The sequence below is a fragment of the Rhinoraja longicauda genome, unplaced genomic scaffold, assembly GCF_053455715.1.
Source record: "Rhinoraja longicauda isolate Sanriku21f unplaced genomic scaffold, sRhiLon1.1 Scf000147, whole genome shotgun sequence".
Classification (NCBI taxonomy): Eukaryota; Metazoa; Chordata; class Chondrichthyes; order Rajiformes; family Arhynchobatidae; genus Rhinoraja; species Rhinoraja longicauda.
In genome coordinates, this window is record NW_027601365.1 from 100947 (window position 1) to 120572 (window position 19626).

General features: G+C 48.3%; 1 protein-coding gene across 1 annotated transcript in view; it reads right to left on the reverse strand.

Moving 5' to 3' along the window:
* LOC144590167 (protein FAM171A2-like) overlaps window positions 1-19626 on the reverse strand; it is a 38988-nt gene that overhangs the window by 12906 nt on the left and 6456 nt on the right. The window contains exon 3 of the mRNA XM_078394987.1: window positions 11269-11437. Within this exon, the coding sequence (XP_078251113.1) occupies window positions 11269-11437 (169 nt within the window). The remainder of the gene's footprint in view (window positions 1-11268; window positions 11438-19626) is intronic.

The window sequence follows — 19626 nt, forward strand, 5'->3', positions numbered from 1 at the left end:
AGCAGAGAGGTGTGGTGAATGTATACGGTGGAGAGTAGACCTGGTCCTGGGATCTGCCAGGATTTTCCAAAGGGGGAACGTCCCGTTGAAACATTTCCACTGCGCGTATCTGACCCAGGAACAACTCCCAGAGCCAGATTCACACCTGGTCCGGGACCTGATCTACCTGTCCCAGGGGGCTGCTCAGTCAGTCGCCTTCCTCTCCCTCGACCAGGAGAAGGCGTTCGACAGGGTGGAGCACGACTACCTTCTTGGGCACTGCTGCAGAGTGCCTGGTCAAGATCAATGGCTCTTTGTTGGCTCCCATTCACTTTGGGAGGGGGGTTCGTCAGGGATGCCCCATGTCCGGCCAGCTTTGTTCCCTCTGCGTGGAGCCATTCCTGTGCCTCCTACGGAGGCGGCTGGCAGGTTTGGCTTTGCCGGGGCCGGGGGTGGAGGTGGTTCTCTCGGCCTACGCCGACGATGTGCTACTAATGTTCACCGACCCTGTTGACCTGCGGAGGATGCGTGAGTGCCAGCGGGTGTTCTCAGCCGCATCCTCCGCCAGGATCAACTGGGGGAAGTGTGCTGGTCTCTTGGTGGGTAAGTGGCAGGTGGACTCCCTGCCCGAGGAGATGGCAGTGTTTGCGTGGAGCACCACGCACCTCCTCTATCTGGGGATCTACCTGAGTCCCACTGAGGGGGCTTGGCCGGCGAATTGGCAGGAGCTGGAGGCGAAGGTGGTCGCCCGTGTGGGGCGCTGGTCAGGCCTCCTTGGTGTGTTATCATATCGGGGTAGGGCTGTGGTCATAAACCAGCTGGTGGCCTCTCTGCTGTGGTACCGGCTGGCCACTCTGGTCCCGTCCTCTCGTTTCATCGCCATGATACAGAGGAGGTTAGTTAACTTCTTCTGGGGTGAGAGGAACCACTGGGTCTCTGCTGGGGTTCTGAGTCTCCCGTTGGAGGAGGGCGGTCAGGCGCTGGTCTGCGTCCGCACTCAGGTGGCAGCCCTCCGACTCAGGACCTTGCAGAGGTACGTGTACTCCGATTGCCCTCCCAGATGGCACTCGCTGGCCACGTACCTTTTTCTGCCGGGGGTGCTGCCTCCAGGAGGGATCACGGCTTCCGGTAGCGGGCATGAGTCAGCGCGCTAGGCGGGAGTTGCCCGGTTTTTACCGTGATCTCCTGAGAGCCAGGAATTTGGTCACCTTCAGCCAGGGCGCTGCCCCTCGGGGGGAGGGGCGTGCTGTGGTTGTGAGGGGGGCCGGTCCTCACCCTGTCACGGTGGGTGTCGAGGAGAGGCGTGTGCGTGGAGCGATTCCGATTGGGCTTACCCCCGCTCCGTCGGAATTGCTCATCGGGCCCACGGCCCGGGTCCCTTCCCGAGAGCCGACCCTACACAATATGAGCCGCCTTTCCCAGATGCCCAGCGTGCCGTTCCGTGACGCGGAGAGGCGCGTCTTGTACAGGCTGCTCCTGCACACTCTCCACTTCCCCGCTCTCGTCTTCCGTCCGGACACGCCCTGGCGGTCAGTGTTACCACCTGATGGCGGGAGCGGTCCCCAGTGGAGGTCTCTCTATAAGGGGGTCGTCCCGCTTTACATCGGGGACCTGGGGTGGAGAGTGTTGCATAAGGCTGTGGCCTGTAACAGGTACTTGAGCCGGTTCACGGTCTCGTCTGCCGCCTGTCGCTTCTGCGGTGAGGAGGAGACCGTGTACCATTTGTATACAGAGTGCGTGAGGTTACAGCCCCTGTTCCAGTATCTGAAGGGGCTGCTCCTCAAGTTCTGGCTCAATTTTAGCCCTACGCTTTTAATTTTTGGGCACCCGGTACAGAGGGGGGAGGGTCAGGAGGGAGGAGGGGGTCTCCCTGTCGGTCTGCTCCTGGGCCTGGCCAAGATGGCCATCCGCAGGTCCAGGCAGCGGGTAGTCGACGGCCTCACAGAGGTCGGCTACCTACCCCTGTTCCGGGCTTACGTCCGTGCCCGCGTGTCCCTGGAGAGGGAACACGCACACGCAGTGTCCACGGGCACTCTGGAGGCCTTCCGTGAACGCTGGTCGCCGCGGGAGGCTGAATGTATTGTTGACAAAGATGGCGGGGTTTTAATTTGATATTTGTTGTTTTTGTAGACTGCCGATACAGGCGGCTTTAGATCTGATCACATTACCACTTTGTATGTTGGTTTTGTTTTTGGAATAATGTATTTGTAATTTTTTTTAAAAGAGCCAGATTCACAGATGATCCTGATCAGTATATGCCACCAGGGGGCAACGCACGATGGATGCCTCGCCCACAGTCTGTCTGCCCTTTTCAAACTTAAAAAATTTTTTTTTGGCAAGTTTTAATAGTCTGTGTTAATGTTCTCTGGTTTGTTTTATGTGGGGGGTGGGCTGGGGGGGGGGGGGGGGGGGGGGGGGTGGGCGGGGAGGTTGGGGGAAACTTTTTTTCAATCTCTTACCTTGCCGGAGATGCGATTGTTTTAAGGATCGTATCTCCGGTCGCTCTGCGACCTAACATCATGGAGCTGGCGGCCTTGCCCGGAACTGACTTTGAGCCCACCGCGGGGCCGTGGACTTAACATCTGAGCGTGTGATCCCTTGCCTGAGATTGACGCTCCAACCGTGGCCTGTGGACTTTAACATCGCGGAGCTCACAGTCTTGGGTTGAGACCGAGAGTCTGGAGCTCCAAAAGCCGCACGACGTTCGACTGGCCCCGACCCGGTGTAGATCGCCGGCCGGTGCGGGGGAGCTGAGATTCCCCCCAATGCAGGAGTATGCAGTTTTGGTCTCCAAATTTGAGGAAGGATATTCTTGCTATTGAGGGCGTGCAGCGTAGGTTTACTAGGTTAATTCCCGGAATGGCAGGACTGTCGTATGTTGAAAGACTGGAGCGACTAGGCTTGTATACACTGGAATTTAGAAGGATGAGAGGAGATCTTATCGAAACTTATAAGATTATTAAGGGGTTGGACATGTTAGAGGCAGGAAACATGTTCCCAATGTTGGGGGAGTCCAGAACAAGGGGCCACAGTTTAGGAATAAGGGGTAGGCCATTTTGAATGGAGATGAGGAAATACTTTTTCAGTCAGAGAGTTGTGAATCTGTGGAATTCTCTGCCGCAGAAGGCAGTGGAGGCCAAGTCTCTGAATGCATTCAAGAGAGAGCTGGATAGAGCTCTTAAGGATAGCGGAGTCAGGGGGTATGGGGAGAAGGAAGGAACGGGGTACTGATTGAGAATGATCAGCCATGATCACATTGAATGGTGGTGCTGACTCGAAGGGCCGAATGGCCTACTTCTGCACCTATTGTCTATTGTCTATTGTCAACAGAAGGTTAGAGGCCCCGACCGCGGGAGGACAAAGAAGGGAGAGGTTGAACGTTTTGTCCCCTTCCATCACAGTGAGGAATGTGGAGGAGTCACTGTGGTGGATGTTCATGTTGAAATGTATTTTGTGTGTCCTGTTAGTCAAGCATGATTTCCCCTTCGTAAATCCGTGCTGACTCGGAACGATCCTGTTACTGCTATCCAAATGTTCTGCAATTTCTTCTTTTATAATTGACTCCAGCATCTTCCCCACTACTGATGGCAGACTAACTGGCCTATAATTTCCAATTTTCTCTCCCTCCTTTCTTAAAAAGTGGAATAACATGGAAAATTGACAGGGGAGAGCCGGATGTGGTATACCTGGAGTTTCAGAAAGCCTTTGATAAGGTCCCGCCTAGATTAGTGGCAAAATTACACATGGTTTTGGGGGTAGGGTACTGACATGGATAGAAAATTGGTTGGCAGACAGGAAACAAAGAGTAGGGATAAATGGGTCCCTTTCAGAATGGCAGGCAGTGACTAGTGGGGTACCGCAAGGCTCGGTGCTGGGACCGCAGCTATCTACAATATACATTAATGACTAGATGAAGGATTAAAAGTAACATTAGCAAATTTGCAGATGACACAAAGCTGGGTGGCAGTGTGAACTGTGAGGAGGATGCTATGAGAATGCAGGGTGACTTGGACAGGTTGTGTAAGTGGGCAGATGCATGGCAGATGCAGTTTAATGTGGATAAATGTGAGGTTATCCACTTTGGTGGTAAGAACAGGAAGGCAGACTATTATCTGAATGGTGTCAAATTAGGAAAAGAGGAAGTACAATGAGATCTGGGTGTCCTAGTGCATCAGTCACTGAAAGTAAGCATGCAGATACAGCAGGCAGTGACGAAAGCTAATGGAATGTTGGCCTTCATAACAAGAGGAGTTGAGTATAGGAGCAAAGAGGTCCTTCTGCAGTTGTACAGGGCCCTAGTGAGACTGAAGTATTGTGGGCTGTTTTGGTCTCCAAATTTGAGGAAGGACATTCTTACTATTGAGGGAGTGCAGCGTAGGTTCACAAGGTTAATTCCAGGAATGGCGGGACTATCGTATGTTGAAAGACTGGAGCGACTGGGCTTGTATACGCTGAACGATGAGAGGGGATCTTATTGAAGGGATTGGACACGCTAGAGGCAGGAAACATGTTAGACAATAGACAATAGGTGCAGGAGTAGGCCATTCGGCCCTTCGAACCAGCACCACCATTCAATATGATCATGGCTGATCATTCTCAATCAGTACCCCATTCCTGTCTTTTCCCCATACCCCCTGACTCCACTATCCTTAAGAGCTCTATCTAGCTCTCTCTTGAATGCATTCAGAGAATTGGCCTCCACTGCCTTCTGAGGCAGAGAATTCCACAGATTTACAACTCTGACTGAATTTTCTTTTCCTCATCTCCGTTCTAAATGGCCTACCCCTTATTCTTAAACTGTGGCCCCTTGTTCTGGACTCCCCCAACATTGGGAACATGTTTCCTGCCTCTAATGTGTCCAACCCCTTAATAATCTTATATGTTTCGATAAGATCATTCGATAAGTTCCCGATGTTGGAGGAGTCCTGAACCAGGGGCCAAGGTTTAAGAATAAGGGGTAGGCCATTTAAAAAGGAGATGAGGAAAAGAGAGAGTTAGATAGAGCTCTTAATGATAGCGGAGTCAAGGGATATTGGGAGAATGCAAGAACGGGGTACTGATTGTGGATGATCAGCCATTATCATGGCGGTGCTGGCTCAATGGGCCGAATGGCCTACTCCTGCACCTATTGTCTACTGTCTATTGTGAATGATAGCTTGCTTGGAGCTGGATCATTTCATGCTTTTGTGCACAGTGCTAATTAATTTCAATGAAAAATACAATGCAATGGAGACTTTGACCTTGTAGTGAGGAGAAGTCCAAACAAATGGTTGGCTCCAAGGTGCAACACCTCAGCAGTATGTTACTTAAAGCAGACGTCCCAGGGCATGGACCTCACTGGAGTCTGGGAACCTGTGGAATTCATTGCCACAGACGGCTGTGGAGGTCAAGACACTGGGCACTTGTAAAGCAGAGATTGACTTATGAATTATGAAGCTGAGGCCTGTGTAGGGAGGAACTGCAGACGCTGGTTTAAACCAAAGATAGACACAAAATGCTGGAGTAACTCAGTGGGTCAAGCTGCATCACTGGAGAGAAGGAATGGGTGATGTTTCAGATTGAGACCGTTCATTCTTGCAAACTGGGTTGAGTTTTTTGTGGAGTCAGAGTTTTGCCCATATCCCTCTAAACCTTTCCTACCCATCCACCCTTCCAAATGACATTCAAATGCTGTTACAGCTGCCTCAACTATTCATCTGGCAGCTGATTGCACATATCCACCATCCTCTGTGCGAAAGAGTATTAAATCTTTCCCCTCTCGCCCTAAACCCATGTCTGCTGGTTCCCCTACTTTGGATAAAAGACTCTGCATTCACCCCATCTATGGCCTCACGGGAGGTGATGAAAGTGATTGGGGGTAGAGCACGTGGAAGTTGTCTGAATGAACTATAATCTCTTTCAATCTCTTACCTTGCCTGGAGATGCGATTGTTTTCCGGATCGTATCTCCGGTCGCTCTGCGGCCTAACATCAAGGAGCTGGCGGCCTTGCTCGGGACTGACTTTGAGCCTCACTGCAAGGCTGTGGACTTACCATCGGAGCCGATCCCTTGCCTGGGATCGACGCTCCAACCGTGGCCTGCGGACCACCATCGAGGAGCTCGCCGTCTCGGGTAGAGACCGATGTCGGGAGCTCCAAACGACGCAGAAGGTTTCGACTAGCCCTAACCCTGGTACGAGCGCCCGACGCGGGGGAAGCTGAGACCCCCCCCCGATGCAGGAGCTTGATCGCCCCGATGAGGAGGGCCCGACTGCCGGCTACGGGAGTCAAGATCGTCCCGTCAACGGAAGGTTCGAGGCCCCCACCTGCACGAGAACAAAGAAGGTACGAGATTGAACTTTTGTTTTCGCCTTCCATCACAGTGAGGAATGTGGAGGAATCACTGTGGTGGATGTTCATGTTAAAATGCATTTTGTGTGTTCTGTTGCTTTTTATTGGTATGACTGAATGGCAAATCAAATTCCTCGTATGTCGCCAAACATACTTGGCTAGTAAAGTATGATTACGATTATGATTGTTATTATGATGGTTAAGATGAAGATGCAGAGGATGCATGTTTGGTCTCCTCTGTGTAAAGCAGTGGTGAATGCAGAGGGTGATGGTGGAAGGGCGTTGTTCTGGCTGGACGGCTGTGAACAGTGGTGTTCCGCAGGGATGGGTGGTGGGATCTGTTGTTTGTGATGTGTAAATGAGTTGGACGACAATGTCGATCGGTGGGTTGGTAAGTTTTCAGACGACACAAGAAGTGGGGAGTTACAGACGATGAAATCGGATGTCAAAGGACACAACAGGATTAGACATTGAGGATGGAAGAGCCTATTGCTGTGCTGTACAGCAACAGTGTGGCAAAGTGCCGGAGTAACTCAGCGGGTCAGGCAGCATCCGTGGAAAAAAGGTATAGGTGACGTTTTAGGTCGAGTCCCTTCTTTGGGACTGAGTTGGCGGAGAAGGAAACCAGAAATATGGAGATGTACAGTTCTCTGTTCCCCTGTAACTACCTGGCTCCCAGCCCCACACAACCACCAAGGTGGTGAAACCCACCTGAACCCTTTACTGACACTCACCCACCCCATTTGCTAATCTCATGACAAAACCATTGACTCGTCTCTGAATACGGCCCTTTCACTTACCCACGAAACTCAGCCAACACCAGCCCAGCTCCTCAGTTTATTAATGACAGGCGAGAGGGTTGGCGGGACTCTCCCAGCTGCCAAGCACACGTAGCAGCATGCTGCTGTGCACTCCAAGAACCCCCCACCATACTGCTAATCGCAGCCCCCTAACCCCTCACCAGTCCCCCACGTAGCCCTCCCCCAACCCTCCTGCTGACGTGACTACCCAACACACACTCTGACCACCTTTCCCATCCCGCCAGCCCACCCTCAGGTCCATGACACATGCCATCGTGATCTCGGGAAATATCACCATTCTTTCACCATTACCACGTCCAACTTCTGGAACTCACTGCCTGACAGCACCGTGAAAGTACCTTCACCAGAAGGTCTTCCTCAGTTCAAGATCATAACTTCTTCTCAAGGATCACTGCCTTAGAGTCATAGAATCATCCCCACACAGTGTATGACTTTGGCCCAACCCCCTCACACGGACCAACACGCCCCATCTACACTGGTTCCACCTGCCTGCGTTTGGCCCATGTCCCTCTAAACCTGTCCTATCCGCGTACCTGTCTAATGAATCTTAAACATTGCGATAGTCCCTGCAAAGGGCAATTCTCAAGATTTGCAAGATTGCAACTGTTGAGAAACCTAAACAGAATGGTGAACAATGAGTGCTCCACTTGGGCGGTTTACAATCCAGTAGCATGAACGTTGATTTCTCTCATTTAAATAGCCCCTGCCTTCCTTCTCCCCTCCCCCCCCTCCCCCACCCTAATCATCCAATGTTCCACTGTTCTCATCCTTGTATCCCTTTGTCACCTCTTCCCCAGCCAACAATGGGCCATTGTGGGCTCCACCCTTCCTTGGTCATCTGTTGCCGGCCTTACTTTGTTCTGGCCTTTTCTAACCTCTAGTTTCCACCCCCTGACCTTCACACTGAAGAAGGGTCCTGAAAAATAAATGTCACCCATCCTTTTTCTCCAGAGATGTTGCCAGACCTGCTGAGTTACTCCAGCACTTTGTGTTTATCTTCACTGTGAACAATGAGCCCTTCTTGATGCAAGGGTGCTTGGTACATCTCAATCACCCTCTGTAGATAAGGAAGCCTGTTCTTCAGCAGTGTGCTCTGTGTGAAAGTGTTAGTTCAATGTCCAGTGTCTTTTGCCTACTAGTTATGTTCACTTTAGTCTTTTAGTTGTAACTAGACCAAGTAAACCTGTTGGGCCTAAACTACTCCTGCATTGGTGCAGCACCCTCTCCTCCCCCACTCCCCCCCGCCTCCCTCCCCTCCTCCCCCTCCATCCCCCCTCCCCCCCTCTTCTCCCCCATTCCCTCTCCCCCCCAGGGTTGCCTGCATTGGTGCAGCACCCTCTCCTCACCACCCCTCTCCCCCCTACCCTCCCTCCCCACTCCCTCCCCTCCTCCCCTCTCCCCCCTTCCCACCTCTCTCCCCTCCTCCCACCCTTCCTTCCCCAACCCCCCACCTGCTCTGATGCTGTTTAACCGTTGTGCCTTAATTAAAAGTTTTAAACACTTTCTCTGGACTTGGCAAATCATTGAGAATTCAGTGATCTGACAGTTCCTTCACAATGACATTCTGTCATTCTGCCAGAACCCCACTTCAAGTTGCTACGAGCAACTGGGCTTTATTATGGTAAAATTGGCAAATACTTATTTCAGAACAAACAGTGCAATGCTGCAGGAAAGAAACCTGCTGATGTTGGTTTAAATTGAAGGTAGACACAAAATGCTGGAGTAACTCAGAGGGTCAGGCAGCTTCTCGGGAGAGAAGGAATGGGTGAAGTTTCGGGTCAAGACCCTACTTCAGACTAATGTCAGGGGAGTGGGTGGGACAAAGATAGAATGTAGTCGGAGACAGTAAGACTGGTGGGAGAACTGGGAAGGGGGAGGGGATAGAGAGGGCAAGCAAGGGCTATCGGAAGTTAGAGAAATCAATGTTTATACCACTGGGGTGTAAACTAGCCAAGCAAAATATGAGATGCATTTCCTCCAATTTGCGCTGGGCCTCACTCTGACAATGGAGGAGGCCCAGGACAAAAAGGTCAGATTGGGAATGGGAGGGGGAGTTGAAGTGCTGAGCCAGTGGGAGATCAAGTAGGAATGTGAATCAATGTATATGAAGAATCAGTGCAATGCTGTTGAACAGATGAAGCGGTCCCTTTAACTCGGGGCTTCAGCCATGTCTGGGTGGGTTGGCCCTCTGCCTCAGAATCAGCCGCTCAAACATTGTTGCAGATACCTCAGCCCAGACTTCAGGCTGACGTCTCACCAGTACTGACAGTGTGCTGCACTGCCAGAGGTCCTACCCCTCAGACCCAATGTTAAACCACCTTAGACCCTGGGGCATTATATGAAAGAACTGAGTTCCCCGCTACCCTGAGCTCAACCAACAATAATCATTACCTCATTGCTGCTTGTCGAAACGTATAAGATTATTAAGGGGTTGAACATGTTAGAGGCAGGAAACATGTTCCCAATGTTGGGGGAGTCCAGAACAAGGGGCCACAGTTTAAGAATAAGGGGTAGGCCATTTAGAACGGAGATGAGGAAAAACCTTTTCAGCCAGAGAGTTGTGAATCTGTGGAATTCTCTGCCTCAGAAGGCAGTGGAGGCCAATTCTCTGAATGCATTCAAGAGAGAGCTAGATAGAGCTCTTAAGGATAGCGGAGTCAGGGGGTATGGGGAGAAGGCAGGAACGGGGTACTGATTGAGAATGATCAGCCATGATCACATTGAATGGCGGTGCTGGCTCGAAGGGCCGAATGGCCTACTCCTGCACCTATTGTCTATTGTCTATTGTCGGACCTTGCTGAGCATTATGCGGCCATTTATTAAAAATTATACCAAGGACTACACTTTAAAAAGTACATGATTAGCTGCAACTGATTTGGGATGGCCCTCAGGATGCTAGGTAAGTAAGAAGTTCTTGAATGGTATCATCGGTAGTTAGGGTGGTTAAAAAGGCTTTCGGCATACTGGCCTTCATCAGTCAGGGTATGGAGTATAGAAGTTGCAAAGTCGTGTTACAGATATATAAGGCGTTGGTGAGGCCACATTTAGAGTATTATGCCCAGTTTTAGTCACCATTTTATAAGAAAGATGTTGTCGAGCTGAAAAGGGTGCTGAGAAGATTTAGGTGGATGTTGTCAGGACTCGAGGGTCTGAGCTGTAGGGAGAGGTTGAGCAGGCTGGGACTTTATTCCTTGGAGCGCAGGAGGGTGACAGATGATCTTAAAGAGTCTTTTGCTCATCGGGATCCAGGGGATATAGGTTTCACGTGAGGGGGGAAAGATTTAATAGAAGCCTTTTTTTTCAACACAGGGTGGTGGGTATATGGAACGAGCTGCCAGAGGAGGTAGTTGAGGTAGGTACTATCATAACCTATAAAAGACATTTGGACAGGTACATGGATAGGACAGGTGCATTTAGAGAGTTATGGGCCAAGTGCGGGCAGGTGTAGATGGAGCATATTGGTCAGTGTGGACAAGTTGGGCCGAAGGGCCTGTTTCCACAATGTATGACTCTATTAGTACAAGTTCCATTTGCTATTAAGTCCAAACATTGATACTTGTTATGTTAGAATAACCTTCTTATTTTGGTTAGGCCCTTCATCCAAATTGAAGGCTGTCCAGGGAGAGAGGGCAGCTTTCGTCTGTCCAGGGAGAGAGGGCTGTTACAACGTCTCCATAGATGCAGGAGGTCCAGTGGTTCATTTTTTCGACACCTGACAAAACTTGGCAATGCTGCTGTGGGTAAACCACAGGACCATACATTACAGTGCACCAGAACGCCACATCACCATCAGATTCAATCGCAAGAACTGCTCAGAAACAAATGTCTGGGTTCAGATCGGCTCACTAGAGTTGCCAACTGTCCCGTATTAGCCGGGACATCCAGTAATTTGGGCTAAATTAGTTTGTCCCGTATGGGACCGCCCTTGCCCCGTATTAGTAGGGTTGCCAACTTCCTCACTCCCAAATACGGGACAAAGGGTGACGTCACCGTCCCGCGCCCCACGTGACCTCACCAGCCAGCGGCTCTCGCTCCACCAATGGCGGCCTCCCGGCCCGGAAGTGACAGCCCCATGGCTCACGGATACTAGTGGTTCCCTGATTACTGAGGGTAAATTTGGACAAGGCTAGCTCACTTACCTTGGCTGAGGGGAAGCAGAGCTGCTGCCCAGTAACCCAGCTGTGGGGCGCGATACACCCAGGTGAACTGGCTCCCATCCTTCATGATCATCCCGGTCCCACTCCTCACCCAAAGCCCTGCAAAACAGATGAACAAGGAGCTGTCATTCTCACTGTACTCGACAACGGGCTGCATTGTGTGATCAGAGAATCAAAATAGTCAGAGAGTGATACAGTGACGAAACAGGACGGGCTCAACTTGCCCACACCGGCCAGCATGTCCCAGATACAATAGTCCCACCTGCCCGCATTTGGCCCACATCCCTCCAAACCTGTCCTATCCATGTACCTGTCTAACTGTTTCTTGAAGGTTGGGATAGTCCCTGCCTCAACTACCTCCTCTGGCAGCTCGTTCCATACACCCAACACCCTTTGTGTGAAAAGGTTACCCCCTCAGATTCCTATTAAATCTTTTCCCCTTCATCTTAAACCTATCTGTTGCTCATTCCACCCTCATGTCTCCTCATTCTACCCCCACCCTGCCTTTCCCTTACACAGCTCTCCATGTAAGGTGCCGTCTGAGAGAGATGCTGTGTTGACTTTGGTCTGCAGGTTAAAACTGCACGTTTAGAAAGAGAGACTGAAATTGAAGCAAATGCACTGGTATATCTGCCATAGGTAGATGAATAAGGGCAAGGTTAAAGAGGATTATTCCTCACATTGGTTTATGCATGATCCACTGCATACCAAGTTGGGCAGTTATGTCCTGCTGGACCAAGAACATGCAAAGCTTCCCCAAGTTTCCTTTTGGTCAGATTGTTGTGCTTTTGATGACGACAGAGTTTATAAACCTGGACTGGCAATTCTCACATACAGCCATTCCAGTTCAAGAAATTCACCTTACAGAATTGGCAAACCACTACCTGTAAACTTGAGATACACAATACAATTTTCTCTCACAGAATTTGTGGGGGGGGGGAAAAGTAAGTAAATTAACACATAAATTAATTCTCTTCAACTTGTGTTTCTTGCTGCAAGTGCCGATGACATAGCTTTGCGTTATGGACAATCACGACATGGACATTAAAGGTGTTATCTGTAAAATGTTTTCAGTTTTATTGAAAACTTAAAGGCATTAGTTTAGAAAGAGTAGCAGGAGTTCCAGGAAAATATAGAGATTAACGTCTAACATCTAACAAGGGCAGGACCTACACAGTGAATGGTAGGCCTCTGGGGAGTGTTGTAGAGCAGAGGGATCTGGGAGTGCAGGTGCATGGTTCTTTGAAGGTGGAGTCACAGGTAGATAAGGTGGTGAAAAAGGCTTTTGGCACATTGGCCTTCAGTCAGAGTATAGAGTATCGGAGTTGGGAGGTCATGTTGCAGTTGTATAAGACGTTGGTGAGACCGCATTTGGAGTATTGTGTTCATTTCCGGGCACCATGTTATAGGAAAGATATTGTCAAGCTTGAAAGGGTTCAGAAAAGATTTACAAAGATGTTGCCAGGACTAGAGGGTGTGAGCTATAGGGAGAGGCTGAGTAGATTGGGTCTCTATTCCTTGGAGCACAGGAGAATGAGGGATGATTTTATAGAGGTGTATAAAATCATGAGAGGAATTGATTGGATAAATGAACAGAATCTTTTGCCCAAAGTAGGGAAATCGAGGACCAGAGGACATAAGGTCAAGGTGAAGGGGAAAAGATTTAATAGGAATCGGAGGGGTAACTTTTTCACACAAAAGGTGATGGGTATGTGGAACAAGCTGCCAGAGGAGGTAGTTGAGGCTGGGACGATCACATCAGTCTTGTGACTGATCACAAGAAACAGTTAACAGGTACATGGATAGGACAGGTTTGGAGGGATATGGACCAGGCAGGTGAGACTAGTGTAGCTGGGACATGTTGGTCGGTGTGGGTAAGTTGGGGTAAAGGGCCTGTTTCCACACACTATGTCTCCATGACACTAACTAAACCACTACAAAAGTTGAAGCACCATATTAAATTTACAGCAAACATACGAATCTCAATGGAGAAACAGGCCATTCTGCCCCACACAACTATACTGGTCTTTATGCTCCCCATGAGCTGCCTCCCACCTTAATTCATCTCACCATGTCCTACACATCCTTCATTTTATTTTTCCTCCTGCTCTACCCTATCTTCAGAATGCAACAACGACTAACAGCAGAGGGCGGCACGGTGGTGCAGCGGTAGAATTGCTGCCTTACAGCACTTACAGCGCCAGAGACCCAGGTTCTATCCTGACTACGGGTGCTGTCTATACGGAGTTTGTATCTTCTCTCCGTGACCACGTAGGTTTTCTCTGAGATCTTCGGTTTCCTCCCACTCTCCAAAGACGTACAGGTTTGTAGGTTAATTGGCTTGGTATAAATGTAAATTGTCCCTAGTGCGCAGGATAGTGTTAATGTGCGGGGATCGCTGGTCGGCGCGGACTTGGTGGGCCGATGGGCCTGTTTCCGCACTGTATCTCTAAACTAAACTAAACTGAATTCCCTGAGGGAAGAGGTTATGGCTTAATTTCTTATTGAAATTAATTGCCACCATTATACATTTAAGGAACCTGGCTTACTGATAAGCAAAAACATCTTTATGTTTACCTTATCAACCTCTTTCATCATTTTCCAGATCAGCCCCCATTGTAGAGAAGGGTTTTTTTGTCCAGACTTCCTTGGCCTTACCCCTTGTTAAATTCTTCTCTAGTCTATAGCACCTCTAATGTTTTTGTTGTAAAATGGAGATGTGTGCAATTCATGACAAATGCCATCAAATCAAAGTGGATGTTGTTGTTTGTAAATGCACTTTGCATGTAGCAGGGTGCAGAGCGAGGGAAATAAGTGTAGTTTACACACTTCCTGCAGTGTGGTGGCTTAAGATGTGCTCAGTAGTGTTGCCAACTGTCCCGTATTAGCCGGGACATCCCGTATTTTGGGCTAAGTTGGTTTGTCCCGTACGGGACCGCCCTTGTCCCGTATTAGGCCCGGGTGGCGTTGTAGGCCCGGACACTAGGCTAACAGAGTGTGTTCAGGGAGTGGGGCCAAGAGTGTTCGCCTAGCAGAGGTTGCATGGCAACCCGCCTCCCGGCCCAGGCGGCCGCCATTTGTGGAGCGGGAGCACGTGGCCGCTGGCTGGGTGAGGTCACGTGGGACTTCACCTTTTGTCCCTTATTTGGGAGTGAGAACGTTGGCACCCAGTGCTCTAGGTCAGACTTTAGTTTAGTTCAGAGATAGAGTGTGGAAACGGGTCCTTTGGCCACCGAGTCTGCACCGACTAGCAATCACCCTGCACACCAGCACTATCCTACAAACTAGGGACAATTGACAATTTAATAAAATCTACAAACCTTTGTGGAATGTGGGAGGAAACCGATTCTCCCGGAGAAAACCCACGTGGACACAGGGAGGTTCAGACTCCGTACAGACAATCACCCATAGTCAGGGTCGAACCCGGGTCTCTGGCGCTGTAAGGCAGCAACTCTACCGCTGCGCCACCGTGCCACCCCTTTGTACACTTTGTGCAGTTCCTGGGTAATCTTCCTGCTCCCATATTCTATTTTTGGTATGATAAATATTAATCTGTTATTATAAATATTAACCTATTTATTAATGGGAAGGATCTACTGCCTCTACTCTACCAACAGTACCACCTCCCAGGACCCCTGCATCTCTAATCCAAGGGTCCACTATTCTCATCTAAAAAATCCTTTCAGATGATATTTCCTCGTTATTATTTCACGCCAGTTAAAATAAATTCTTTGCAATGAAGAACCGCTGCTTCCTCGTCACCAGGACTAAAAAGTCACATTCTGCTTCTTATTACAAAGTTCCAGGAGCTCTGCCAACGTGTTAGAGATCACATTGCATGATTTACTTTCTCTCGTCTTGTTAATAAATCCCGATTTATTTTTAAAGACATCAAATTGATATAAACACATCAGAAAACTTCAGTGGGGTTGGGGAGGGAGCCAGAAAATCTTTGAAAAATGTAGGTTTTTAGTCGTGTACAACTGTATAAAGTAGGTGGTAGCAAACGCAAGATCTTTAGAAAGAAACTGGCTCACATCATCGCGCAAAATCAACATCTACACAGCTTTGTATGCAAAGTGTAATAATGTTTGTACGATTATATTTGACTGGAGGCATCAGAACAGGCCTATAACTGGTGAATTGTACAGTGTCATTGGAAGATCAGTCATGATCCGAAGGGTTAGCTCCTTCCTAGTGACAAACAGAACTTGTTTTATGTTACTTTTTACTTTGCTTTATTATTGGTAATAAAGTAGAAAGTAAAATAAAACAAAGACAAGCAGAACTTGTTTTATTTTATTTTTACTTTACTTTATTGCTCACTGGAAAGGAGCTAATCCTTCCTGTCATTATTACCAATAATAAAGGAAAGTAACTTACTTTAACCAATTAACACATGCATTTTACTTGATTAACCAAGTACCAGTTGCACATCCCCGTATAACAACACTTTGCCCTTCACAATTTGCCCACTCACACTTGAACTCGGACCAAGTTGGGGAGTGAGATCCCTGGGGTAAGCTTCCAGACCAGCGCATGCGGCCTGCCATTGGTGGAGCGGGAGCACGTGGCCGCTGGTTGGTTGAGGTCACGTGGGGACGCGGGGAGGTGACGTCACCTTGTCCCATATTTGGGAGTGAGGAAGTTGGCAACCCTAACCATCACCCATGTGAACCATGCCTTACGTTATCACATTTCCGCATCCACTTCCTACACACTAGGGGCAATTTATAGAGGTCAATGAACCCACAAACCTGCATGTCTCTGGGATGTGGGAGAAAACCAGAGCACCCGGTCAGAGGGGGAACATGTAGCAGGTTGAACTGGTGGGTGATTGAGAAGTGAAGATTGCATGGGATGAGATGGTGAGGTGAGTGCAGATGATTGTTGGGGATGAGACATGGTCATGCTGGAAGGGTTATGGCAAGTGAGATTGTGGTGGCGAGGAGAGAAGATGACTGGGGTGGACCAGTGAGACAGACAGCACCCAATGTCAGGATCAAACTTGGGTCTCTGGCATGTGGGGCAAGTTTGAGGGAGATTGGAGATTCCGCCAGAAAGAAAACATATTTTTCTGACAGAAATCCGTACAAAATTATTTTATTCAAGAGTAGGAAAGAACTGCAGATGCTGGTTTAACTGCAGATGCTGGAAGAACCTCTTTACTCCTATACTGAAATCCTCTCGTTATGAAGGCCAACATGCCATTAGCTTTCTTCACTGCCTGCTGTAGCTGCACGCCAACTTTCAGTGACTGGCGTACAAGGACACCCAGGTCTCGCTGCACCTCCCCTTTACCTAACCTGACACTATTAAGATAATAATTTGCCTCCTTGTTTTTGCCGCCAAGTGGATAACCTCACATTTATTTACATTATACTGCATCTGCCATGCATCTGCCCACTCACTCAACCTGTCCAGGTCAACCTGCAACCTCCTAACATCCTCTTCACAGTTCACACTGCCACCCAGCTCTGTGTCATCTGCAAACTTGCTAGTGTTACTTCTAATTCCTTCATCTAAATCATTAACAGTACATAATTGCGGCCCCAACACCGAGCCTTGCAGCACTCCACTCGCCACTGCCTGCCATTCTGAAAAGGACCCGTTTATTCCTACTCTTTGCTTCCTGTCTGCCAACCAATTCTCTATCCATGTCAACACCCTACCCCCAATACCATGTGCTCTAATTTTGCTCACCATCCTCCCGTGTGGGACCTTATCAAATGCTTTCTGAAAGTCTAGGTACACTACATCCACTGGCTCCCCATTATCCACTTTACTTGTCACATCCTTAAAACATTCCAGAACATTAGTCAAGCAGGATTTCCCCTTCATAAAACCATGCTGACTTGCACCAATCCTTTTACCGTTATCCAATTGCGCCGTTATTACCTCTTTAATAATTGACTCCAGCATCTTCCCCACCACCAATGTCAAGCTAACCTGTCTATAATTCCCCGTTTTCTCTCTTGCTCCTTTCTTGAAAAGTGGGATAACATTAGCTATCCTCCAATCCACAGGAACTGAACATGAATCTATTGAAAATTGGAAAATGATCACCAATACGTCCATGATTTCTTGAGCCACCTCCTTGAGTACCCTGGGATGCAGACCAGATTAAGATTACCTGGGTTAAAATAATCTGAGATAATAATGGGAATTAATCACTGTTCACCTAACAGTGGACTCCATAAGTTGCCATTGTAGTGCATCATATCAACCCACAATATGGTCACTGTGTAATCCCTCGCTCGTCTCCTGCTGCCAAATCCTTTCACATGTTTAGAAAGATCCATTCCTTTCATCTTGCGGGTTTGTAGGTTAACTGGCCTCTGTAAATTGGCCCTAATCTGAAGAAATCAAAACGTCACCTATTCCTTCTCTCCAGAGATGCTGCCTGTCCCGCTGAGTTACTCCAGCTTTTTGTGTCTATCTTCGGTTTAAACCAGCATCTGCAGTTCCTTTCTACACCTAGTGTGTAGGGAGTGGATGCAAAAGTGGGAAAACATAGAACTAGTATGAATGTGTGATCGATGGTCAGCGTGGCCTCAGTTGCCCAAAAGGCCTGTTTCCATGTTGTATCTCTGAAGGTTAAACTCTGAACTCTTGCACATATGTAAGTTCATCTCAACACATGCACTGCTCTCACTGTCGGGTGAGAGGGATTACAACTGGATTACTCTAATATCTCTCTCACACCATCCTCTGAAGAGACCAGGATCCCACGCGACAACACAAGGTGGATGCGGTTGGTTTGCCCCCGCGACGCCTGACAATAGGCTGTGTGTGAAACGGACTGGCCTTGAACTCTGTTTCAACCGTATCGCCCGGCACTCTGGCAGCTTCAGAAGGCAGCACCAGAACTCACGGCTTTACTAAAGTGGCACGTTAATTAACAATCTGTACAGCAATGGAGGAGCTGAGGAGAACAACGCTGATCGAGTGAGCAGATGGAGGTCCCATTCTGCTGCTTTGCTAGCAACAGTTCACAGAACGGATATTTTGGGTAGAAAGACACAAAAAGCTGGAGTGTGTCTTTCTTCAGCTGAGATACTCCAGTATATTGTGTCTATCTTCGGTTTAAACCAGCATCTGCAGTTCCTACCTACATATTTTGGGTAGAGTTCTCTGTGAATGTGAATGCATGTATGACTAAATGAATGTGTGTGTGTGTGTGTGTGTGTGTGTGTGTGTGTGTGTACGTATGTAAAGACGTACAGGTATGTAGGTTAATTGGCTGGGTAAATGTAAAAAATTGTCCCTAGTGGGTGTAGGATAGTGTTAATGTACGGGGATTGTTGGGCGGCACGGACTTGGTGGGCCGAAAAGGCCTGTTTCCGGCTGTATATATATGATATGATGATGATATGATATACAGAACATATATATACAGTAAATATACAGTATACAGTATATATAAGCACACACACACATGTATATGTGCGTGTGTGTCTATGTATGTATGTACAATATATATATATTCTATTTTGTGCATGTATATATATATTTTATTTATTTTTTTCATAAACATTATTTCATTTATTATATTGTTTACAGAGTACTATGTTTATATATTTTGTTTCGTTTAATTTAGTTTAATGATACAGTGCAGAGACAGGCCCTTTGGCCCACCGATTCTGTGCCGACCAATGATCCCCACACACTCACACTATCCGACACACCATAGGGCCAATTTATAATTTTACCAAGCCAATTAGCCTACAAACCTGTACGTCTTTGTGGAGTGTGGGAGGAAACCGGAGCACCCGGAGAAAACCCACCAGGTTACAGGGAGAATGTACAAACTCCATACAGACAGCACCAGTAGTCAGGATCGAACCCGTGTCTCTGGAGCTGTAAGGCAGCAACTCTACCGCTGAGCCACTGCCTGTTGTGCTGCTGCAAGTTAAATTTCATTGTTCTGTCTGGGACATATGACAATAAACATTCTTGACTCTCTTGACTCTTGACACAAGGAACTGCAGATATTTTCAAAATACGACATAAAGTGCTGGAGTAACTCAGCGGGTCAGGCAGCATCTGTGGAGAACATGGATAGGTGACGTTTCACAGAGTGCTGGAGTAACTCAGCGGGTCAGGCAGCATCTCTGGAGAACATGGATAGGTGACGTTTCACAGAGTGCTGGAGTAACTCAGCGGGTCAGGCAACATCTCTGGAGAACATGGATAAGTGACATTTTGTATTGGGACCATTCTTCAGGTCAGCGATTGTTTGAAACCATAAGAGTGATGCTGCTATCAGGGCCATTACCAGAAAGGTAATTTACAGAGCACTGTTCATTTACAGCAATGTTTGATTGAACCATAGATTTT